Raw genomic sequence first — 26,535 nt, 5'->3', positions numbered from 1 at the left:
AAATGATTGACAAGCACTGCGATACTGATCCAGTGTGGTTTCCAGAAATGTTTAAGGATTGGTAGTGTCCGGATTTCTTGTAAAGTTATTTCACAGCTAAATTCGTGTTTTCCTCGATTTAATAGAAAATAGAAAGACTTCATGATGAGCAATCATCAGGTTAAGATGGATCTAAACCAATCCATTTTTTTCTATATACATACAACATGCCGACGGTTAAACAACTTATTAGAAACGCAAGACAGCCAATACGAAATGCTCGAAAAACGGCCGCGCTTAAAGGATGCCCTCAGCGTCGAGGAACATGTGCTAGGGTGTATGTGCGACTCGTTCAGATCATGACTTCAAACAAATATAAAAAAAATTGAAGTATCCATGATTAGTACCAATGAATAGGATATAGCTTCTCTATCCTAGATTTCTATGGTATATGGAATTTATGGTTTCCTTTGGTGCAAATCCAATTATCTAAATTGGAAATAAGAAGCAATTCTCCCATTGGTAGCAAATGGTTATCCATTAAGCGGAGGAAATAGTAATAAAAAGAAAAAGGCTTATGCTCCTTTATCTTAAAAGAACGGACTAACAGGGTCAGCTACTTAGCCAACTTTCATAATTAAATACCGTCACTGTATGGATAACTCTTATTGTGAAAAGAGCTATTTACTCTATAATGGATAGGTAGAGCCAAAGAATGTGGACTATACAAGTTCGCAATACCTTTTGATGAAAGAAAGGGCTCCGGTGTATAGAGAGGGCCTCACCGTTTAAAAGGGAACCATAGAAACGATGGAACCCACTATTTTTTTAGTATTATTAGAATGAATTTGTTATTTCGTATAGAAATAACTGAACGGAGTGGAATAAAAAATCGTGGTTGGGAAGGTTACTATAGCAAAAGCCATTGGAATTAATATTTTATATATCGGAATAATTAGTTTTGTTATTAATGAGAAAAAGGGTGGCTAAAAGAAGAGAAATCATTAGTTATTCATTAAGGTTAATTTGATTCAATGACCAGAGTTCCGCGAGGATATATAGCCCGGAGACGACGAACAAAAATGCGTTCATTTGCCTCAAACTTTAGAGGGGCTCATTTAAGACTTAATCGAATGATTACCCAACAGGTAAAAAGAGCTTTTGTTTCCTCTCATCGAGATAGAGGTAGGCAAAAGAGGGATTTTCGTCGTTTGTGGATCACTCGGATAAACGCAGCAACGCGGGTATATAAAGTATTCGATAGTTATAGTAAATTAATACACAACCTGTACAAGAAGAAATTGATTCTTAATCGTAAAATGCTTGCACAAGTAGCTGTATCAAATCCAAATAATCTTTACACGATTTCCAATAAAATAAAGATCATCAATTAAAGGTATAAATAAAGTAATATACTGGAATAATAAAAGATGAATTCCCGGAGAGGGAACTCCGGGAAGATACAATAAATTAAGATTAAGTGGTAGGAATCAACGAGCTGGATTACTTTCTTTATAATATATATAGGTCTGGCCCTTTCGAATTCGAATAAAACATCAACAATCGGAACTTAAGTTCCGGTTGTTGTTTCTTAAATTTTGGTTGTTGTTTCTTAAGTTTCGATTGGAATTGTACTTTTGCGTTAATTGAGGAATATGTCTATTTTTTCTGGGTCTAGAACCTGTAATTATTGAAATTGACTGGGCTTGAAATTGCTTTTCGTTCTCATAGTTACGAAACGGTAAGAAAGATAAAATACGAGCCTGTTTTATAGCAAGAGTAATTAATCGTTGTTGTTTCAAGGTTAATCTATTTATTCGTCTCGATAATATTTTTCCTTGTTCACTAATAAATCTATTAATTAAACTCATGTTTCTATAATCAATTCGATCTCCCGGGCCAATCCGGGGACGCCTACGAAAAGGTTGTTTAGATTTACAAAAAGGTTGCTTGAATTTACGAAAAGTTTGCTTGGATTTACGAAAGGGTTGCTTGGATTTATTAAAAGTTTGCTTGGATTTACTAAAGGGTTGCTTAGATTTAAGAAAAGGTTGTTTAGATGTATACATGATTTATTCCTTATTTAAAATTTGAAAATTTGAAAATTCACTTCTTTATTTTATTAATTTAGGATCCAGAAGAAGTAGTTTTTCTTTGATCCATATCTTATTTGATTCATATTATAGTATATGAATACCCTCTATACATATGAAATAATATCTACCGGAAATCAGATGAGTTGATTTGTATTTTGTATTCTATACTATGTTTTCTTTATATATTAAATATGAAGTTCTTACTCTTTCTGTTGTTTGGAAAGATCGAACACACGATGTTCCTATTTCTTTATTTCGTGATGAGTCGTATGCTTGCGACAATAACGACAAATTTTTTGAATTCTAATTGTCCGGGTGTATTGTGGCGATTCTTTTGAGTACTATATCTAGAAATCCCCGTCGATTCCTCATTGGCACCTTTTCGAACACAACTGATGCATTCCAAAATAACTCTGATTCTAACATCTTTTCCCTTGGCCATGAACCTCCTTTTCTTTTTGGATTGACTTAACTTAATTCTTCTACTTATTCTTTTATTCTTCTATTTTGAATCCGAAGAAGAAGAATAAAATTCATTAGAATAATTTTTTTTATTCTTAAATTAAGTAATAAAAAATAGAGAAATAATTAAAGAATACAATCCTTGTCGAATTAGCAAAGATTTTGGTTCGAAATCCTTTCATTTAATTAGCCAGCCCCACCTTTTCTATGCTCTGATTTCTGAGGCCTTATTTAGCTTGGGTACCCCTTTAAATTGAATTTCTATTTTCAAAAATGGGGTTTACAAATTTTTTAATGACTCTGAGGTTCAACCCAATCCATCTTTTCTTTCTTTTTCCTTCCGATACTAAAAAAAGATTGAAAAGGATCAAATTTTGTCATATCACGAAGAAATCTATCCCTCCCATAGCAATAACTAGAATTAAAAAAAAGGGAATGACAAAGCATCTGGGAATAAACGATTAATTTCTATCAATAAACCTGCTAAAGCACCAAACCATAGAGTACTTAGCACGGGTGCTACAGAGAGATATGTTTTTATATCCCGCATTGAAAATCCTCCTTCCTTGTTGGAATACATATATGATCATAAACTCTTGCCCAAGATTGTTATGCTATATATAAAATGAACCATATCGACGAAATTTTCCTATCCCTAAAAAAGAAAAAGATGACCCCTTCTTCCTATATATTAGCAAGGAAAAGTAATCCTTCTTTTATAGGCGAAATTATATTGGATTTTATATGTATATAATTCCTTAATTATATGAGACCAAAAATAAGAAATGACACGAGGGTTCTATATATAGATAGAGAAAGAAAGAAGAAGACGTCGTCCACCGCACGGACGGATGTATATATACACGATGGGAGGGGATTTCTAGAGATTTCAACAAGTGACTACATACGGAGCAAAATGAGTGAATCTACACTCTAAAATATGTCTATATACATCCGTATGTGCCAGTCCATTTGAAATCTCTAAAAAGACAAATATTTGAGTAGTCACTCGTTGAAATATCTAGAAAGACAAATACTCCGGAGTATATTTAAGAACCGAGGGGGTAGTGCACAACCGCATGGGAGACTCAGCCCAGTCGTTGCGCCGCATTAATAGTGAGTAATGAGCACTCAAATCATAAGCCCCACCTTTCCCACTGTAAGTTGCTCTGAAGAAGCAACCATCAATACGCTCTTCTTTGAATCCGCTCATACTACTCCATCCGTCACTGTTTATACAGCATGCTTCAGAAAAAAGAAAAAAAATCTGTGGGACCAAGGCGACTAGCGATCGGCCTGAAAATTAGCATTGGTAGTTATAGCACGACGTCTATTACTAGAGGGAATAATGCGTACACACATGCATGCAGTGCTTCCACCCCGGGTACACACATGCATGCACTTACTCCACTTCGTAGTAGTACAGTACATGGAGAGAAAATTGTGGACTTGATTGCGGTTACCACGCCCTAATTAATTGAGCATTAAACCAAACGCGTCTAAAGTCTCTTTGGTGGTGGAAATGCATTGAGAGAAATGCATCATAATGAAGCGCGCCCTGTAAACTGTGACGGAGGGAGGAGTAGTATGAAGGTGCAAAACCAAGTACGTGTCTGGCCAGTCGGTCAATGCACCTCCTCTTGGCATATCACTGACATGTGGGACAGGAGTGTGAGCAAACCGATCTCAATTGACGGCAAAGAGCCAACCCGCCGTTCCTTGAGAGAGACGAGGAGCGAGAACACACAGACGGGCTCGCACGGAGGCCAAGATATATTCGAGCATGGTTGGTTGATCGATATCATTCATTACATGTTGGGCTGCCGTTTTCCGCCCTTCTCCGGAATAAACGTGTACTTTATCAGAGATAAAAAAATAAGAGTACAGACGCTCCACCATGCGGTTCTAGTAGTAGTACTACTCGTACTACTGCGCTTGACTCTTCGCCTCTTCGTGAAGTCGAACAATGATGGTACTCCGCATGTTGGGTACTATAGTGTATGCCTCTGACAATCTGACACCGAATGGACTGATGCATGTCCACCGAGGGTAGGTTGCATTAGTCAAAAGGCGTAAGCGAGCTTCACCTTGTCCTGCAAGCTTCTCCTCGTTCTACGAGTTGACGGGACACACCAAAAAGTAGTGCTAGTCCATACTCCCTCCTTTCCGGTTAATATGGCTTAATCTTTTTTGCGGGTAAATGAGAGAGCTTTATTCATATATAAGCATTCTTAGGACGATCAGCCAAGACACTGGTCACTAGGAAGCGAGGTACCCCGCAAAAAAAGAAGTAGGAAACGAGGTGTTTCATCAAGCCAGCTCTCGGCCACATTCAAAGTGCAGCAAGCACGGTTCGCACGAAGATGCGCCGCAAGGTTTGCTGACCTGTTTACATGCTGAATAACAAAAAAAGAGGAAATATTACCGAGCGCTACTATTTGTAACAGGATATGAGCCAGAATTAAGCGAGAATTGTGGCGAGTGTTCCATGCAATCAACTTCCATTATCACATGCGAGAACCCTCGAAGAAAACCAAATGTGTTGAAGATTGCTTTATCACATTTTAAAATTATAATAAGAGTGCAGACGCTCCTCCATCCGGTTCCTAGTACTAGTATAGTACGTACCTTTATAGACTATAGTAGTAGTACTAGTAAACTTTGCGCTTGGTAGTTCGCCTATTCGGGAAGTCGAACAATAATAGCACTAGTAGTATAGTGTATGCTTCTGGCAATCTGACACCGAATTAACTGTTGCACGTCCACCGCCTGAGCGAGGGAGAGCTTGCATTAGTCAAAAGTTTCTCCTTGTCCTGCGAGCCACCACGCTCAAGCTTCTCCTGTCCTGCAACCTTCTCCTTGTTCGGCAAGTTGATGGGACACAGCAAAGTAATGCTAGTCCATACTGCCTCCTCTCCGGTTAATATGGCTTAATTTGAAACGAGATAAATACACTGTCTGTCACTGTATATTTGTAAAAATACGGTCAGTGGACTTCATAATACGCTCATTGCGCTCAATATATATATATATTCCGGTGTTTATACGGTCACTAGCTCACCCTGACTGAGTATGTGTGTGCATGCACGTGTAGGTTAAGCACTTGAGCGTGACCGTGTGTGTTCCGTCGTGTGCTCGGACATGCATGCATTAGGGCGTCGCGCGCGTTTTTGCGTCCATGTGTACGTGTGACTGTTGCATACACGTAGGGGGAGTACGTGTAGGGGCCACTAAGGAGCAGTCAAATCACACAGTAAGTTAGTCGGAAGAAGCAACCATCATTTCACTCTTGAATGACACGTACGGAATATAAAATGGTTGATATGGAGAGAAAAATAAAACCACTATATATACACTAGCAGGAGCCTAAGCTACAAGCCTACTTGCTTAGGTTGCTCTCTTCACAAGCATAGAGCGACGGGCCTGATCCCGCAGCTGGGGGAAGGGAACAATGTTCTGCGTAGACGCGGTCGACATCGGCGAGGGAGAAAACCCACAGTCGGTGCGTCCCAATTGGGGGTCACCGCGGTATGGGCCGATGCCGCGTCCCAACCGCCCTTCTAGCTACAGCCTAGCGACCAGACCTCAAATGGCATGTGCTGCTGTGCACCAGTGTCATCCCTGGATCAGTAATGCTGACACGCACAGTACAAATGGAGGATTTGTACCAGAGTAGCAATCACACACTTATTACATCGAATAACTCCGAAGAGTTTGAGTATGATAAACATGGCTTAAGGCCATCTAACACGATAACAGCGGAAGACTTGGAAGATAAGTGAGTCCATCACTCCAGCGGCATCACTGAGTATAAGACCACGACCTAAGGCACCTTACTCGTCGTCTGTAAAGTCTGCAACATGAAACGTTGCAGCCCGAAAACGGGTCAGCACATAGAATATGCTGGCAAAGTAACACATAGAGAGCAATGAACAATAGTAATGCTATACTATATGCATATATGGCTGGTGGAAAGCTCTATGGTTACAGTTTTTGCGAAAAGCCAATTTTATCCTACTTCAAAAGGAATAAATTTTATTTAACTATCATGGTGGCTGAAACATTGAGAAGGTACCTCCAACTCAATCCCAATTAAGTATCATCATTAACCCAACAAAATTAATTATAAGTATCACGGTGATGAGATTCAAATGATAATCCAAGTACTAGATACTCAAGTTGTCCATAACCGGGGACACGGCTAACCATGATTAGTTTGTACACTCTGCAGAGGTTTGCGCACTTTTCCCCACAAGACTCGATCGCCTCCGCTTGATTCTCGCACTGCATGATGTTTGAGAAACGGATGACCAAGACACAGTCTTTCAGGAACAATCACTCTTTACTCCGGGTGGACCGGTACACCTACTTTCCCCTACATCTGCTAGCCCACCTCTTCAAGAGATCATGTAACCTACTCAACTATGCTAGAGCCCATAATAGCTTGTGGCTGCACACAGAAGTTTCTAGCATGAATAATCTTATGATCCCTTTGAGCCTGGGTGGCGGACCTTATACATACAGGCAACACTGGGTTCTCCAGGTGCCTCAATCCACCCAGATGTGAGTTTTAGTTGCCACCTTAAGTTGAACCATTAATAAACATCTCACATCTGTCATGAATATCACTCAAACCCAAATCCACGTCTACGAGCATAGCATGGCAGTAATAAAAGCAACGTAGAAGTAACTCCCAAGGGTTTGATATATGAAACAGGTAATAGGTACTACCTCAACTAATTCCCAATACCCACAGTTTAATTAGATCCTAATCATGCAAGTGTTTGTGGAAATAGATCTAATGCAAGGAAAACTGGGTATGAACGGGGTATGATCAAAGTGTTACTTGCCTTGCTGATGATCCGCAAAACCTAGCGAGTCGAAGTAACAAGCGGCACACTCCGGGTACTCTATCGCAAACAAACAAGCATACAATCAGTACTCATCTAATGCACAGGTAAAACTCGAATGAAAGAACCAACCAGAAAGTTCAACTTAAGAACTCCGGTTTGCAAAAAGAATCAACTCGAAAGAAGCAACGAAAGTCAAACGGCGAAAGAAAGAAACTTTGTTTGCTAATCTGGATCTAGGTCAAATTTTACTGTAGCAAAAACTTGTTTGAGTAGGTTAAACGGAAAGAGAATTTCGAGACGAAACTCTAGGCGCTTGAATCGCCTGATTCCGATAAACGAGCAGAAGTTAAACAGAATCGAAGATTCGATCAGAAATCGAATCTGAGAAAATAACGAGAAAATCCGACGAAAAGAAAAACGGTCGAACGGTTAAATAACGGACGTTCGTTAACAGAGAAAACTGACGAACGCGTTCGTTAAAACGAACGGTTCGGTGAACGCTCGCAAAATAATAAAACCAAAAAAAAACCGATCTAGGTTTTTTTTAAACGAAGGGTTTTTTTTAAAACGAAAACCGGCAAAGGTCAACGGGCATCGGGCAGTACCTCGTCGGGCTACTCCGGCGAGGGCTCCGGCGGGACTCCGGGCTCGGCGCGGGGCTCGGGGCTCGGGGGGTGCGGCGAGGCGAGGGGCGGCGGCTCCGGCGGCGGCGGCGGTGAGATGCGGGCGGCGGCGGGCTCGGCGGTGAGGGCGGCGGCGGCGGCTTGCGGGTTGAGGGAGAGAGAGGGGGGGGCTATTTAAGGAGGGGGGTCCGAAGCTTGGGGAAGGGGGCGGCCGGGGCGGCGTGGCCGGGGCAGACTCCGGCGGCGGCTCGGCGTCGTGCGGGAAGAGGAGAGGCGCGAGGCGGGCCGGCGCTCGGCTGGGCTTCGGCCCGGTCGGGCGTCGCGCTTTTTTTTTATAATAAGTTCCGCGGAAAATAATACGTAGAAAAATAAATAAAAATCGGAAAAATATGAAATAAATTTTCCCCTTCTAGTTAGAAAATCTAGAATAGGGTGAACATTTTTTTTAAATCACAATAAATATTTTGAAAACATGCAATATTTTTAATGCAATAAAAATTGCAAATAACATCCAAATAAATTCCAAATAATGATTTTAACATTTTTCCTCCAGTATTTCAATTGTTTTGGAGAAGTCATGTTTTCTCCTCTCGTTTTATTTTAAAGTGAAATATTTTTCCGGAGAGAAAAATAATTAAAACCAAAATCCTCGTCTTATTATTTGATGAAAATCAAATATGAAAATTCGAGAAAATCCCCAACTCTCTCCGAGGGTCCTTGAGTTGCTTAGGATTTATCGAGGATTTGTCAAAATGCAATAAAACATGATATGCAATGATGATCTATGTATAACGTACCAAATTAAAAATTTGGGATGTTACAAACCTACCCCCCTTAAGATGAATCTCGCCCTCGAGATTCGGGTTGGCTAGAAAACAGGTGGGAGTGGTCTTTCCGTAGATCTTCCTCTCGCTCCCAGGTGGCTTCATCCTCCGTGTGGTGACTCCACTGAACTTTGCAAAACTTGATAACCTTGCTGCGGGTAACTCGGCTGGCATACTCGAGAATCTTAACTGGTTTCTCCTCATAAGTCAAATCACTTTCCAACTGAATCGCTTCCAGTGGCACAGTATCTCTCAGTGGTATCTCAGCCATCTCTGCGTGGCACTTCTTCAACTGTGAAACATGAAATACATCATGTACTCCAGACAATCCTTCGGGCAATTCCAACTTGTAAGCAACTTCTCCCATACGTTCCAACACTCTGTATGGTCCGATAAAACGGGGCGCTAACTTTCCTTTAACTCCAAAACGCTTCAGTCCTCGAAGTGGTGATACTCGAAGATACACTCTGTCTCCGACTTCGTGAACTGTCTCCTTTCGTTTAGAATCGGCATAGCTCTTCTGTCTGGACTGGGCTACCTTGAGCCTATCGCGAATCATCCTCACTTTCTGTTCAGACTCCTTAATCAAATCTGGTCCAAACAACTGACGGTCTCCAACTTCGTCCCATAACAACGGTGTTCTACACCTCCTTCCGTACAAGGCTTCGAAAGGGGCCATCTTCAAACTGGTTTGATAACTGTTGTTATATGAAAACTCCGCATATGGCAAATTGTCGTCCCAACTAGATCCATAATCTAGTGCACATGCTCTCAACATGTCCTCCAAAATCTGGTTGACTCTCTCGGTCTGTCCATCTGTCTGTGGGTGAAAAGTTGTACTGAATTCCAGCCTGGTTCCCAATGTTTCATGTAACTGCTTCCAAAATTTCGAGGTAAATTGGGTTCCTCTGTCTGATACAATGGTCCTTGGAACTCCATGCAAACATACGATCCTGGTCATGTATATCTTTGCCAACTTAGCACTGGTGTAAGTGGTCTTCACTGGAATGAAATGAGCCACTTTCGTCAATCGATCAACTACAACCCATATCGAGTCATAGCCTGAATGAGTCCTGGGTAATCCTGTGATAAAATCCATGCCTATTTTATCCCACTTCCATTCGGGTATTGGCAATGGTTGTAGCAATCCTGCTGGCTTCTGATGCTCTGCCTTCACTCTCTGACATACATCACAAACTGCTACATACTCCGCAATATCCTTCTTCATTCCGGTCCACCAGAAAGTATTCTTCAAATCCAAATACATCTTGGTATTCCCTGGGTGAATCGAGTACGGTGAATCATGGGCTTCTTGCAAAATCAACTTCCTGATCTCCGGATCATTTGGCACATATACGCGGTCCTCGAACCATAAGGTATCGTGCTCATCCTCACGAAATCCCTTGGCTTTTCCTTTGCTCATCTTCTCCTTTATCTCTTCAATCTCCTTGTCTGTCTTCTGAGCTTCTCTGATTCTTTCCATCAAGGTAGGCTGAATCTCCAATGTCGCTAAATAGCCTCTTGGGACTATCTCCAAACATAGCTCGCGAAGGTCCTCGGCTAACTCCTGAGGTAATTCTCCTGTCATGAGGGTGTTGACATGACTCTTGCGGCTCAACGCGTCTGCTACTACGTTAGCCTTTCCAGGGTGATAATGCAATCTCATATCATAATCTTTAATGAGCTCCAACCATCTTCTCTGTCTGAGATTTAACTCCTTCTGCGTGAAAATGTACTTCAAACTCTTGTGATCCGTGTACACCTCACAATGGTTTCCGATGAGAAAATGTCTCCATGTTTTCAATGCATGCACCACGGCTGCTAATTCCAAATCATGTGTAGCATAATTCTTCTCATGGGGTTTAAGTTGTCGTGAAGCATATGACACAACTCTTCCTTCCTGCATAAGCACTGCTCCAAGTCCTCGACGAGAAGCGTCGCAATAAACTTCATAGTCCTTGCGTTGATCGGGCAGAATCAACACTGGTGATGTAACCAATCGTTTCTTCAACTCCTGGAAACTATCTTCACATTCCTCAGTCCAATTGAATTTGGTGTCCTTCTTCAATAGCTCAGTCATGGGCTTAGCAATCTTCGAGAAATTCTCGATGAATCTCCGGTAGTATCCTGCAAGTCCAAGAAAACTCCGGATTTCTCCAACTGTCGTGGGTGATTCCCAACTTGTCACTGTGTCAACCTTGGCAGGGTCTACTGCTATTCCTTCTCCAGAAATAACATGTCCAAGGAATCCAACTTCCTTCAGCCAAAACTCACATTTGCTGAACTTGGCATATAACTGATGTTCTCTGAGCTTCTCAAGTACCAATCGTAAATGCTCCTCATGCTCTTCTTCATCCTTGGAAAAGATTAAAATATCATCAATGAACACCACGACGAACTTATCCAAAAACTCCATAAACACTTTGTTCATCAGGTTCATGAAATAGGCAGGTGCGTTAGTCAGTCCAAATGACATAACGGTATACTCATACAATCCATATCTGGTGGTAAATGCCGTCTTGGGTATATCCTGCTCTCGAATCTTTAACTGATGGTATCCTGATCGTAGATCGATCTTGGAAAATACTTTAGCTCCTTGTAAGCGGTCAAACAAATCATTGATCATCGGCAGTGGGTACTTGTTTTTGATGGTCACTTCATTCAATCCTCGGTAATCAACAACCATCCTCAGCGATCCATCTTTCTTCTCCACTAGAAGTACTGGTGATCCCCAAGGTGACGAACTTGGGCGAATATAGCCTTTATCCAGTAACTCCTTGATCTGCTTCTTAATTTCCTCCAAATCCTTTGCGGGCATCCTGTACGGTCTCTTAGATATTGGCCCTGTGCCTGGCAAAAGTTCAATCAAAAACTCAATGTCTCTATCTGGTGGCATGCCTGGCAACTCTTCTGGAAATACATCCGGATAATCCTTCACCACTGGTACTTCCTCCTGTACAACTCCTGATAAGGAATTCACTTGAGTCCTCTTCGGCATATGCCGGGATACATACTTGATCCTTTTTCCTTCCGGGGTGGTAAGCAAAATCGTCTTGCTGGCACAATCGATGTTTCCTCCATACAACGATAGCCAATCCATTCCCAAAATCACATCCAAACCTTGCGATTCCAAAACAATGAGGTCTGAGGGGAAAACATGCCTACCAATGGCCAACGGTATCTGAAAACATCCTTGGGTGGCCATATACTCTGCTCCTGGCGAGGTTACTAACATAGGGCTTTTGAGAACTTGGGTGGACATCTTAAACTTGTTTACGAATCCCCTTGATATGTATGAATGCGATGCACCAGTATCGAAAAGAACGGTTGCAGTAAATGACTTAACCAAAAACTTACCTATTACTGCATCAGGCTGAGCTTCAACCTCCTCCACGCTCACGTGGTTCACATGTCCTTTGTTGAACGGGTTCGGCTTCTTCCCAGAGCTTCCATTGCCATTTCCATTTTGGGCTTCGGGACAATCAGTAGCATAATGTCCCGTCTTCTGGCACTTGAAACAAGTAATGTGACTTAGATCTCTCTTGGTTGGGGTAGATGGGTTGGTGCGGTTCTGTCCGTTTCCTCCTCCATTCCCATTACCATTCTTGGAGCCATTATGGTTGTGCGAACTACCTCCTCCATGGGTATGCTGAAACTGTCCTCCCGGCTTCGGGGTAAATCGTGGCTTCTGCTGGGCTCCAGAATTGTACTTCCCTTGTCCATACTTCCTCTTACGGTTTTCAATCTGCTGTTGCTTCCCTTCAATCATGAGAGCTCTATCTACCAGCTCCTGGTAGTTGTTGAAGGTTGCTACCATCAACTGCATACTCAGTTCATCATTCAGTCCTTCCAAGAATTTCTCCTGCTTGGCAGCATCTGTAGCAACGTCATCTGGTGCATAACGTGCTAACTTACTGAATTCCTCCACATACTGGCCTACGGTGCGTCCTCCTTGGCGTAGGTTACGAAACTCACGCTTCTTCATAGCCATAGCTCCTGCTGAAACATGAGCTGTACGGAAAGCTTGCTGAAACTGGTCCCATGTGACAGTGTCAATAGGGTGCGTGGCTGTATAATTCTCCCACCATGATGCTGCGGGTCCATCAAGCTGATGTGCGGCAAAACGCACTCTTTCCGCATCTGTGCATCCTGCAGTGGTCAACTCCCTTCCAACTTTGCGGAGCCAATCATCTGCAACAATCGGCTCGGTGCTACTGGAAAACACCGGCGGGTTTAGCCTTAAGAAACGGGCTAAGTGATCAACAGGTGGTGGTGGCGGTGGGTTGTTGTTGTTGTTGCCTTGGTTCTGCACTAACACTTGCATCAGGGCATTCTGTTGCTGAATCAACTGGGTGATCTCTGGCGGGAAAACAAATCCGGTGTCGCGTCTCGGAGGCATCTGATAGGTTTAGAAAAGATGAGAGTTAAGAATAGAATGAGGTCTAGAGAGAAAACACTACCCATATGCTCATGAGACAAATTCAATCAATATCACTCAATCAATCCAAACAAGGCAAAACAATCGATCTAACTAGCGTTACAAAGTGCTTGAACTATACTATTAAATGGGGGAAAACTACTACTGATATGGTGGTCTACTAGAAATTCTGATCCGTTGAAGACTCCATGATGTCTGCTCCAGCTTCATCAATCCAGTCGTCTTCACTTGGTTCCGAGTCGGTGTCGTCGATGATGATGTAGTTATCCGGACAAGTGCATTCGTCGACTTCTGCTTTTGGCACTGGATTTCCCACGAATGCTCCAATCTTATTCTCCAGGTCGTCAATCTTCCCTACTAGTGCGTTGATTTCCTCCAAGTAATCTTCGCGTGTAGCCTTGAGTTCTTCTTGGAGTTCCTTGATCTTCGTTAATGCCTTCTTCAGTTCTTCCTTGTCCGTGCACATCTGGTTCTCCTGGCGACGAATATGTTGGTTCTGCTCCTGGATGAAAGCTGCAATTGATCCATCCTTCTTGGTCTTGATCATCTCCCATTGCGCGTCTCGACGTCCACAAATCTGATAAATTGTATCCTTAAGCTCCTGGTGGTAGACTTCTCCAATGCGTCCCATGGCGATGTGTGCGGCCATGCTCTTCCCTAAACTCCAAGTTGGTGCTTCGAAAACCAATCTCATGGGTTCCGTAATTGGCACAAACGTCCTTCCTGGAATGATAACTTGAATCTTCCAGCTCTCCTCTTCAGGTAATGTGGCGTTGTAGGTTCCGGTGATGCTTGGTATTCCTATGTTCAAGTACTTGGTGACTTCCTTCAAGTGTCGACCAAACGGCGTGTCTTCATCTGGTTGCATGAACTTGCTCCTTGCATTCGCCATTCCTAAAAGAGTAGAAAGTGGAGAGGGGTCAGAAATGAGAAGAGAGAAGCTTTCTAGGGCTTAAGCTTAGTGGTCGTGTCCTACAGTCAGCGTGTGCTCTGATACCAACTTTGTAGCGACCAGACCTCAAATGGCCTGTGCTGCTGTGCACCAGTGTCATCCCTGGATCAGTAATGCTGACACGCACAGTACAAATGGAGGATTTATAACAGAGTAGCAATCACACACTTATTACATCGAATAACTCCGAAGAGTTTAAGTATGATAAACATGGCTTAAGGCCATCTAACAACGATAACAGCGGAAGACTTGGAAGATAAGTGAGTCCATCACTCCAGCGGCATCACTGAGTATAAGACCACGACCTAAGGCACCTTACTCGTCGTCTGAAAAGTCTGCAACATGAAACGTTGCAGCCCGAAAACGGGTCAGCACATAGAATATGCTGGCAAAGTAACACATAGAGAGCAATGAACAATAATAATGCTATACTATATGCATATATGGCTGGTGGAAAGCTCTATGGTTACAGTTTTTGCGAAAAGCCAATTTTATCCTACTTCAAAGGAATAAATTTTATTTAACTATCATGGTGGTTGAAACATTGAGAAGGTACCTCCAACTCAATCCCAATTAAGTATCATCATTAACCCAACAAAATTAATTATAAGTATCACGGTGATGAGATTCAAATGATAATCCAGGTACTAGATACTCAAGTTGTCCATAACCGGGGACACGGCTAACCATGATTAGTTTGTACACTCTGCAGAGGTTTGCGCACTTTTCCCCACAAGACTCGATCGCCTCCGCTTGATTCTCGCACTGCATGATGTTTGAGAAACGGATGACCGAGACACAGTCTTTCAGAAACAATCACTCTTTACTCTGGATGGACCGGTACACCTACTTTCCCCTACATCTGCTAGTCCACCTCTTCAAGAGATCCTGTAACCTACTCAGCTATGCTAGAGCCCATAATAGCTTGTGGCTGCACACGGAAGTTTCTAGCATGAATAATCTTATGATCCCTTTGAGCCTGGGTGGCGGACCTTATACATACAGACAACACTGGGTTCTCCAGGTGCCTCAATCCACCCAGATGTGAGTTTTAGTTGCCACCTTAAGTTGAACCATTAATAAACATCTCACATCTGTCATGAATATCACTCAAACCCAATCCACGTCTACGAGCATAGCATGGCAATAATAAAAGCAACGTAGAAGTAACTCCCAAGGGTTTGATAATGAAACAGGTAATAGGTACTACCTCAACTACTTCCCAATACCCACAGTTTAATTAGATCCTAATCATGCAAGTGTTTGAGGAAATAGATCTAATGCAATAAAACTGGGTATGAACGGGGTATGATCAAAGTGTTACTTGCCTTGCTGATGATCCGCAAAACCTAGCGAGTCGAAGTAACAAGCGGCACACTCCGGGTACTCTATCGCAAACAAACAAGCATACAATCAGTACTCATCTAATGCACAGGTAAAACTCGAATGAAAGATCCAACCAGAAAGTTCAACTTAAGAACTCCGGTTTGCAAAAAGAATCAACTCGAAAGAAGCAACGAAAGTCAAACGGCGAAAGAAAGAAACTTCGTTTGCTAATCTGGATCTAGGTCAAATTTTACTGTAGCAAAAACTTGTTTGAGTAGGTTAAACGGAAAGAGAATTTCGAGACGAAACTCTAGGCGCTTGAATCGCCTGATTCCGATAAACGAGCGAGAAGTTAAACAGAATCGAAGATTCGATCAGAAATCGAATCTGAGAAAATAACGAGAAAATCCGACGAAAAGAAAAACGGACGAACGGTTAAATAACGGACGTTCGTTAACAGAGAAAAACCGACGAACGCGTTCGTTAAAACGAACGGTTCGGTGAACGCTCGCAAAATAATAAAACCAAAAAAAAACCCAATCTAGGGTTTTTTTTAAACGAAGGTTTTTTTTAAAAACGAAAACCGGCAAAGGTCAACGGGCATCGGGCAGTACCTCGTCGGGCTACTCCGGCGAGGGCTCCGGCGGGACTCCGGGCTCGGGCGCGGGGCTCGGGGCTCGGGGGGGTGCGGCGAGGCGAGGGGCGGCGGCTCCGGCGGCGGCGGCGGCGAGATGCGGGCGGCGGCGGGCTCGGCGGTGAGGGCGGCGGCGGCGGCTTGCGGGTTGAGGGAGAGAGAGAGGGGGGGCTATTTAAGGAGGGGGGTCCGAAGCTTGGGGAAGGGGGCGGCCGGGGCGGCGTGGCCGGGGCGGACTCCGGCGGCGGCTCGGCGTCGTGCGGGAAGAGGAGAGGCGCGAGGCGGGCCGGCGCTCGGCTGGGCTTCGGCCCGGTCGGGCGTCGCGCTTTTTTTTATAATAAGTTCCGCGGAAAATAATACGTAGAAAAATAAATAAAAATCGGAAAAATATGAAATAAATTTTCCCCGTCTAGTTAGAAAATCTAGAATAGGGTGAACATTTTTTTAAATCAAAATAAATATTTTGAAAACATGCAATATTTTTAATGCAATAAAAATTGCAAATAAAATCCAAATAAATTCCAAATAATGATTTTAACATTTTTCCTCCAGTATTTCAATTGTTTTGGAGAAGTCATGTTTTCTCCTCTCGTTTATTTTAAAGTGAAATATTTTTCCGGAGAGAAAAATAATTAAAACCAAAATCCTCGTCTTATTATTTGATGAAAATCAAATATGAAAATTCGAGAAAATCCCTAACTCTCTCCGAGGGTCCTTGAGTTGCTTAGGATTTATCGAGGATTTGTCAAAATGCAATAAAACATGATATGCAATGATGATCTATGTATAACATACCAAATTGAAAATTTGGGATGTTACACTACAGCCCGACGTCCCAGGTAGTCCATCTTCCTTTTGTAGCCGGCTTGCTCCACTGCCGTAGCTCCATCTCCATGTCGATCTTTCTCTACTTCTACCGGCTTCTACTTGTGATGAGTTTATGTCTCATGAACTAGTGCCAGTACTATTATTCTAATCACACTTCTTCAATATCTTTGCCATCAGGGATGCTCAGGTCGATTTTAGTGGAACTGCACAAAAGCATCGTATGATCCGAGGGTGCCAGCCGTCTTTCCTTTGACAGGTTCTACCTGGCCAGGAAATTAAATCATGTTTAGGGTTTAGGGTTTAAGTCGTAGTGACCCCATCAGTAGTTTTTCTTTCGTACACGCTCTCACAACTTTTTTCTTTAGTTGTGAAGTAAATATTGGCTATGATCTGTGAATCATTGAGATGCATCAGCATGCGTGTTAGTTTTCCTTTGTATTTGATGGAATGTTGTAACGGGGCAACCTTGGAATAGGAATGAAAATGGAGTGCAAAGTTTCCGTTTTTCCGGAGAAAAAATGGAAACGGAGAGAAACCAACGTTTCGTTTCGTTGGATCGCGCCATCGAGCAAAACCAACGTTTAAATCACGTCTGTCGTGTTCGTGTCTCACCCTCCTCCATGGCTCGACCCCACACGGTTGCTCGGCATGCCACTCACCGCAAATCGAGTATACGATAACTTTCCCGCCTGCTTGTCGATGGATCGCGCCATGGAGTACTAGCACTACTGGAAGAGATTGACGAGTTGGGGGAGGACAGCTAGCTGTAGCACGGACTCCCAAGAACTTTTTACATGCATGTTGTAGCCGGCTATTGCGACCTTTGAACGCGGAGCAGCCGCGTGCACCCGGAAGCGGCGCGGGCGACGCTCTCTCGACCAGCAATATTTCCACCCCTTCGCTCCCCCGTAATTTACTCCAACAAATATGCCCACGTAGCTGTTACTTAACTGCAGGTGCATTGGGTCACTGACATATGGGCCCAACAGGGTTCTGGCCCACATGTCAGTGACGCAACTGGACCTGCAGTTAAGTCAGTGCAGCTCAGTCCATATCTTACGTAGGTGTGCCATTGCTCGCTATAAATACTGCGCCTCCCACGACATCGCTATCTCCTCCCCCTCACGTTCACGTTCATAGCTATCTCCTCCCCCTCCCTCTCACGTCGACCACCATGGCATCGCCCCTCCCAAGCCCTAGGAGCCCCTCGCTGCACCGCGCGGACGGTCACGCATCGCTGTTCCGTTCCTCGCCGCCACTAGTCGAGGAGGATGCGTCGGTGTTCCGCTCCTCGCCGCTACACGACGCGTCGCCGTTCCGTTCCTCGCCGCCACTAGTCGAGGAGGACGCGTCGGCGTTCCGCTCCTCACCGCGACGCGTCGTGGTGGACGCGTCGGCGTTCCCAATCTCGCCAGCACGCGCGCCGGAGGACGCGTCGGCTCCCCGCTATGAGGAGAACGCCGCGCTGCCCGCCTAGCCCCCCAGCCTTGAGGAGCTTTGGAAAGAAATGGATGTCGCCTTGTGGGAGGCTTTGCCTCCAGCAGAGCGCGCCAAAATAGAGGCGGAGAAGAAGGCCGAGGAAGAGAAGCGCACTGCGGAACAAGCTGCCTGGGAGGCCTATGTCGCGTCCAAGAGAGTCAGGCAATTGGCTCTTTGGCAGAAGGCTCGTGCGAGGGCCGTGAGGGTGGCGGAGGATGCCCGTGCCGACGCCCTGAGTGCAGTCGGGCCCAAGCGCCTCATCTACGCTTGGCGGTACGTGGACCGGGTGCACGCTTCCAGCGAGGAGGAGTACCTATTGGCGCCGGATCACCACACCGGTGAGATCGCGCTCGCCCGCCGGCAAGCCGCCAATCAGCACCTCGCGAGTTGCGAGGCTGAGGAAGAGGCGCTGTGTCGGCGCGCTGGGAAACGGCCGCGCACCAGGGCACTCGTGGCGTGCCGCAAGAGCTCCTGCGAGCGCCGTGGCTTTTAGGAGGAGTATAATTTTTGTTTCGTAAGGCGATCTCATTAGTTTTGGGACACAAATGATAAATCCCGAACATTCAGGAATTTTTAGCGTCCTTAATTAAGTATGTAAAAGGGAAAGTTTGGAAACCTTGTATTCGTACGCATTTTGCAAGTACGTGCATATAGCACAAACTTTACTATATACTATCGCACTACACGTCTCTCTCGATATATGCTTGCAGACTGCTACTCCCTCCGTCCAGGTCAATAAGTCATCTTTGGTTGTGCACCGTGACCAAGAAGGAGGGAAGACTTATACACCTAGACGGAGGGAGTACTACTATTACTTATGTACGTGCAAATGCACGTTTTAACATTACGATGCGGTTTTTGTAAAAGTAGAAAAACAACACTAGTCAAGCTTGTGAAACGATTCAATGCAAAACAAATGCAAAAATGCTCGTTTGATTGTTTACTTTTAGCTTCCTTCTCTGTGGTTATTTCTCTGTCGTACTTTGTACGGAGTATCTCACTGGTTGGAAAGGCATGCAAATTCCCAAACCGCTTCCTACACCTTGTATCGAATTTTTTGCCTAACAAGTTGTGCCGTGCAATTGGAATTCCAACTTGAGTACTACTACTAGTGGGAGTACCAGGGGCCAGTTCTTTTAGGCTTCTAGATTAGTAATCCCATAACTACTACCTCCGTCCTGGTTTATTGATCCCCATTGTAATCTGTGTCAAATTTTGATCATAAATTTAACTAATGAAATGTTAGTGCATGTCACATGCACTAATATTTTATCAGTTAAATCTTTGGTCCAAATTTAGCACAAATTACAATGGTGAGGAATAAACCAGGACGGAGGTACTAGTAGTAGTTTAGAAGCCCAAATAAATGAGTGAGGCGCCTTAATGTTACTCTCCACTGTGACTAGTCTTATGGGAAAAGCTGGGGAAGCCGCCAAAAGAATTGGCCCTAGGAGTAGTAGCAAGGGATACTAGGAGTAGTAGCTAGGGATCGAGTGTGCGAGATGAACTGGAGAAAGTAAATGCAGAGAGATGAAATGCAAAAAAGACGGAGGGATGTGATGGTTGCTTGTCCGTTTATTTTACCAGGCCACTTATTACTGGGAGTGGTTGGGTTTTGTGACATGACGGCTTTACTGCCGCGCCACGAGCGGGGCGAGACTCCCGTGCAGTGCCACCCTCTACACTAGTACTACATCGGTCGTGGTTTATCCCCCATTGAATTTGACTAAAGATTTAACTAACAAAATGTTAGTGCATGTCAACAAAAACAATATCGTTGGATTCGTATTTGAACATAGTTTTCAATGATATAATTTTAGGTGACATGCATCATCATTTATCGTACTATATATAATGTTAGTTCAATTTTTGGTCGTACTAATCTATAGTAAGGTGCCTGTGCGTTGCACGAAAGAGTGAAATGCATTGATCGGGGAGTTGTTTATTTTGACAAAGGATGTGGGGGTCATCTCATGTGTAACGGGTATCGATAGGTTTGTTCGGATATTATTTCATCTCTAGAGCTCACAAACATCCGGGTGAAATAGATAAAAAAGTATCTTTTGCAAACAAAAGCGTTCAACTGTTCAACCTGCATCCAAAACTTGTGAAGAAATAACTCTTATTGTGCTTTGCAAGAAATGATCTTCAAGAATTAGTTTTTGAGTATCCATTGTTATACATGTTGGCTACAGATGACATGGCACTTTCTTATAGTCAATAGTTGGCAATACTATTTAAGTATTAACCGCGGTCTCGCCTATCTGACAGGTCACTGCGGTAAGTGGATAAATCTGCACGTCCATCGCAGGATCATACATCCTCCATGGTTCTCTGATGCCATTGAACACAAGGGCTTCATTTACGCTGTCGACTCCTTCTATGGCTGGACGTATTGCTGGCCTACTCCAGTCATCGCTACAAACGGCTGTTACAGCAGTATGTTACTTTCCTATGATATCATGATGGCTTGCTTATATTACTGTCAACATTTGCTGGAAAAATATTCATGCTCATAACATGCTGTTCTTTAGATTGACTAAATCAAGAGCCCTTTTTTATTTGACTCCAACTTGATATGATGTTGTAGGACGCCTGGTGTCCCTACCCTTCCTAATCCTAGAACCTTTCAAAGAAAAGCGGCATGGCAGTTGCAGGTGGTTCCTGGCTCGATCAGACGACGGCAAAAGATTGATGATCATTTGCACGTACCGGACGTGTTGTTTCGCGAAATACAATCACAGTCACTGCAAGGTCTTTGAGCAGGATCCCAGCTTCTCTGGGCCTTCAGGAATTTTTGACTGGAGGCTGGTAAGTAACCTTGGTACACGCTCCCTTTTTTATTTGACTCCAACTTGATATGATGTTGTAGGCCGCCTGGTGTCCCTACCCTTCCTAATCCCAGAACCTTTCAAAGAAAAGCGGCATGGCAGTTGCAGGTGGTTCCTGGCTCGATCAGACGACGGCAAAAGATTGATGATCGTTCGCACGTACCGGGCGTGTTGTTTCGCGGAATACAATCATGGTCACTGCAAGGTCTTTGAGCAGGATCCCAGCTTCTCTAGGCCTTCAGGAATTTTTGACTGGAGGCTGGTAAGTAGCCTTGGTACACGCTCTCTGTTTGTCGGACTGAATTATCCGATTAACCAGGAGATAACTGACGGCAAGGATCATGATGGCAGCGCGGTTTCGTTCATCAGGCAAAATTGTGTGTACACAGTGTACCATGCGTCTCTGCATGCACCATACCCTGATATGTGCTGCCACGCTCTGCAGCCCAAAGTAGGAGAGAGGGTCGCAAGTATCAGACTTCGACCTGCTGGCTGGAGTTTCCCCCGTCAGGCACCCATCTGGTTCAAGCCGTCAACCAATCTCCACAGCTTAATAAATAGTAACGTCTAACTAAGCCAGTTAGTTAGATGCGTACACTTGGTGTAGTAGGATCTTTATTTAGTTTGATGCATACACTTGTTCTTTTTTGGTAGCCCTTTTGTAATGATGGCTGATGTTTGGTTTGGAAGAGAGAGCTGCGTCTTCACTCTTCTGGCCTGCTTACTGCTTCTGTTGCACCCCCAGCCCTGGTTGCTGCTACTGCTGTTTTCAATGTACAATCAGTAGTATATTTCATCTGTTGGTTGAATAAATGTGTTGTTAGAACGACAAACACAATGTTTTGGAAGTCGTTGCACGGTTCGATCCTTTAGTGCCCCGTACCGTACGTAGCGCATACTATTTTTCGTACGGAACACATTTTCCACTTGTTGATAACATGCAGCCCACTGATGAAGGCCCAATATAGAAGCCCATAATTAACTGGAAGGGAGGCTCTCACATGAATCCGGCCCAGGTACATGCTCATGGTCCCCTAAACATAAATAAATAAATAAATAAAGATAAATGCTCATGCACCAGTTCTTTGGGAAAATAGGTAGCCCAGTATTTCTTTTTCAAGAATACCCAAGCTAGGCCCATTTGTTTTCTCCGAATTACTGGGCTGCAAATCTTTCAAGACGAGGAGGGATGCATTCCGGCCTGGCTTAAGAGTATGGTCAATGTCTGTTAAAAATAATATCAAAAGGGGTTGAAAATTCCAAAAATTTTATAGCAAATGGGATATAAGTTTCTTTTTTTGTTTTTGTTCTTCACTGATATCTTATACGTATTTCATTGGATTTAACATGACATAGTACTAATTTATTTTTAAATTTGTTTTAGTATGGCTATTAATTTTTGGATTAAGAATATTTCGTTCCCCAGCAAAAATTTGCGAATTTTCAAAATTTCCCACATATTTAGTTAATTTTTTGACCCTGTTACTGACCAGAAAATGGCCAGCAATTCTAAAAATGGAAAACGGGCTGCAACAAATTCCATATGAATTAGAAAATGAGTAAACATTATAAAAATAATAGCAAATGGGTTGTACACGCCACAGATTTCGAGGCTGACTTTTTTACGCAAGGCTTTGTCAGTGAACACACGATTCTAGCAGCAGTGACTGTTGGATGTCCATCCAACGGCCGACGTGCTTCTTCAATCTCTGATCTTCCTGCTCCAGCCGCCTAAACTAGCACCGGCGGGACTGCCTGCTCCCTCCTCTTGTGGCCCGGTGTGATGCCGCGCAGGCTTCCCTGGCCCACCCTACTCCCTTCGCTGGCCTGGCCGCATGCAATCAACTGCCTCCTTATTACGCGAAAAAATGATTTCTCCCACTGACATCTGGGGCGCACTGGTTGGGAGGCTGACCTTTGGGCCTACTAAGTTGACGCGTACGCAGGGCTTGTCAACCTAGTCAACAAACGATTCTAGCAGCAGTAACCGTTAGATTTGAATCGAACGGTCCTGCTGCTTCTTCAATCGCTACTCTTCTTGCACCAGCCGCCCAAACCAGCGCCGGGGAGACCGCCTGCTCCTGCCTCCAGTGGCCGGCTGTGCTGCCGCTGAGGCCTCATCGCCCCCTACTACTCCCACCGCTAGCCAGTTCCTGCGGCGACGGCAGCCTCACACCGCAGCCGAACCAGTGAACCCTCGTACTCCTCTCCGCGTGGGCATCCACTGCCGCGTCTTCCCCGGCTCCGCGTCGTCCCCTTCCTAGGCCTCGCCGTCGTCCACCGCCTTGGTGCTCTCGGCGCGGCGTGGTCAACGTGGTCAACGACATTCCATCGGAAGAGTACTGTACGTGGAGAGGCTAACAGGTGGGTCCACGGCCACAGCCCAGTTTTTTGTGATTTGCCAAGTAAGTCGCTTTGTCAGGCCTGTTGGGCTGCAAATCTTTCAAGACGAGGAGAGCTTTCATTCGGCTGGACGAGAAAATGGCCCATCGGTAATGAGAAATGGGCTGTAGATTTTTAAAACACATCAAACCGGCAATTAGTTTCAAATATCTTTTTTTTCATTTCAAGATTTTAAATTACATTATTTTTATGCGTGGAGAATTTGTTGGATTTTATATTTATATACATTTATTTTTAAAATTAGTTTGAATGTGAGTCAAAATTTCGGGATTAAAAACAGTTCGGACCGCACCGAAATATGCAAAATTTCGTATAATTTTTTAACCGTGGCCACAATATGGGCTGTAATGCTAACAAAAAGAATATGGGCTCCAGAAAAAACCTTAACAATTAGCAAATGGGCTGTAAATTATTAGAAATAATGGCAGATGGGTTGTATGCTATTTTCCACAGATTTGAGGCTTTCCTAAAAAAAGGTTGTCGCACAAGCACTGACTGTTGGATGTCCATCCAACGGCCGTCGTGCTTCTTCAATCTCTGCTCTTCCTGCTCCAGCCACTCAAACAAGCGCCGGCGGGACTGCCTGCTCCCTCCTCCCCGCGGCCGGCTCTGCTGCCGCGCAGGCCTCACCGCCCCACCGTACTCCCATCGCTGGCCTAGCCATCCCTCTACTCACCCACACCTGCTGTTATTCTCCGCCGACGGCAGACGAACCAGTAAACCATCGTACAGTCGTACTCCCCTCCGCGTGGGAAACAACTGCCGAGTCTTCCCTGCATCCCTGCCATTCCCTTCCTAGGCCTCGCCGTCGTCCACCGCCCTGGTGCTCTCGGCGCGGCCTGGTCAACGTGGTCAACGACCGACATGCATCTGAAGTGGACTGTACGTGGAGAGGCCGACAGCTGGGTCCACGGCCGCACGCAAGGAAATGCCTCCTTATTACGCGCAAAATAATGATTCCTCCACCTGACATCAGGGACCCACCGAAAGGGCCTCTATATTTCACGAAAAAATGTTACCGCCACTGACAGCTTGGACCCACCAGCTATATCTTCGCACGCAAGGAAGTGCCTCCTTATTACGCACATAAAAAATGAATACTCCCCCTATTAGCTGGGACCCAGTATAGTGGCAGGCTGACTTATGGGCCTACTAAGTTGACGGGGACGGAGGGCTTTGTCAACTTAGTCAATATGCACAATTCTAGCTCCAGTGACCGTACGATGTCCATCCAACGGCCGTAGTGCTTCTTCAACCTCTGGTCTTCTTGCTGCAGCCGCCCAAACCAGCGCCGGTCGTGCCTCGTGCTCCTGCCTCCCGTGGCCGGCTGCGATGCGGCGGAGGCCTCACCGCCCCCTACTACTCCCTCCGCTGGCCAGGCCATCCCTCTACTCACCCACACCCCCTGTTATTCTGCGGCGACGGCAGCCTCACACCGCAGCGAACCAGTGAACCCTCGTACTCCTCTACGCGTGGGCATCCACTGCCGCGTCTTCCCCGGCTCCGCGTCGTCCCCTTCCTAGGCCTCGCCGTCGTCCACTTCCCTGGTGCTCTCGGCGCGGCGTGGTCAACGTGGTCAAGGAACGGCTTCCATCGGACGTGGACTGTACGTGGAGAGGCTGACAGCTGGGTCCACGGCCGCAGCAAGGAAGTGCCTCATTACGTGCAAAATAATTATTCCTCCACCTGACAGCGGGGACCCACCGGACGGGCCACCGTATTTCATGAAAAAACGTTTGCCCCTGACTGCTCGGACCCACCAGCTACATCTTCGCACGCAAGGAAGTGCGTCCGGGCAAAAAAAAATGATGCGCCCCCCTGACAGCTGGACCCACCAGCTACATCTTCGCAGGCAAGGAAGTGCCTGACGGTCGGGACCCACCTGGTCGAAGCATACGTAGCGTTGTCATTCTGGTCGCGAACGTGTACGTACATATATACTGGTGGATGTAGAGGCGCGCACGTGTCGTAGTAGAGGCGCGTACGTGTCATAGTAGAGGCGCGCACGTAGCATGTACACGTACGTACAGCGGCCAGGGTGCAAGAAAGAAAATACGGCCACGTATGTGTACATACGGGCGGGGTCTCGAACGCCTACTCGCGCATACGTACGGCCAGGGCTCGTGTACATGGCTGGGTCGGAACGGAGAAACAGCGTCGTCGTCGTGTTCATGGGGAGGCAACGGAATACGTCGTGTTCATGGGGAGGCAACGAAATGCGCCGTGTTCATCGGGAGGCAACGGAACGCGTGGGAGCCAACCGCCTGGGTCGGAACGGAATGCGTGGTCGTGTTCATCGGGAGGGCTTGGACGGAACAGGCGATTGAAACGAGGCCTGGCGTACCGCACAACGGAGGAAACGGACCTCCTACGTTCGGAACGGGGTCCTGTTGATCGGGAGGGGTGTGGCGTACCGCAAAACGGAGGAAACGGACCTCCTACGGTCGAAATGGGGGTCCTGTTGATCGGGAGGGGTGTGGCGTACCGCAAAACGGACGAAACGGACCTCCTACGGTCGAAACGGGGGTCCTGTTGATCGGGAGGGGTGTGGCGTACCGCAAAACGGACGAAACGGACCTCCTACGGTCGAAACGGGGGTCCTGTTCATCGGGAGGGGTGTGGCGTACCGCAAAACGGGACTCCACGGGATACTGTTCATCTCCACCGTCGACCTCCTCCAGCCTCCACGGGCTCCTGTTCATCCAGCCTCCACCGCGCGCTACTCCACCGGCTACTGTTCAACCACCCCTCCACGGGCACCCCTCCACCGTCTACTGTTCATCCAGCCCTCCACACCACGGGGGCCT

General features: G+C 45.3%; 1 protein-coding gene across 1 annotated transcript; it reads right to left on the bottom strand.

Moving 5' to 3' along the window:
- Positions 1–1,406: 1,406 nt before the first annotated feature.
- Positions 1,407–2,568, bottom strand: LOC123120432 (30S ribosomal protein S18, chloroplastic-like). Its single transcript, XM_044540426.1, has one exon. The coding sequence runs from the start codon at positions 2,046–2,048 to the stop codon at positions 1,536–1,538; it is 513 nt and encodes a 170-aa protein (XP_044396361.1). The 5' UTR covers positions 2,049–2,568; the 3' UTR covers positions 1,407–1,535.
- Between the last annotated feature and the right edge of the window lie 23,967 nt (positions 2,569–26,535).

This window comes from Triticum aestivum, chromosome 5D, assembly GCF_018294505.1.
Source record: "Triticum aestivum cultivar Chinese Spring chromosome 5D, IWGSC CS RefSeq v2.1, whole genome shotgun sequence".
Taxonomy (NCBI): Eukaryota; Viridiplantae; Streptophyta; class Magnoliopsida; order Poales; family Poaceae; genus Triticum; species Triticum aestivum.
This window is presented reverse-complemented; position numbering and strand designations above follow the sequence as displayed.

Excerpts from the sequence above, each read along its gene's own strand:
- LOC123120432 (XM_044540426.1), bottom strand. The coding sequence starts at position 2,048 with ATGTATACATCTAAACAACCTTTTCTTAAATCTAAGCAACCCTTTAGT.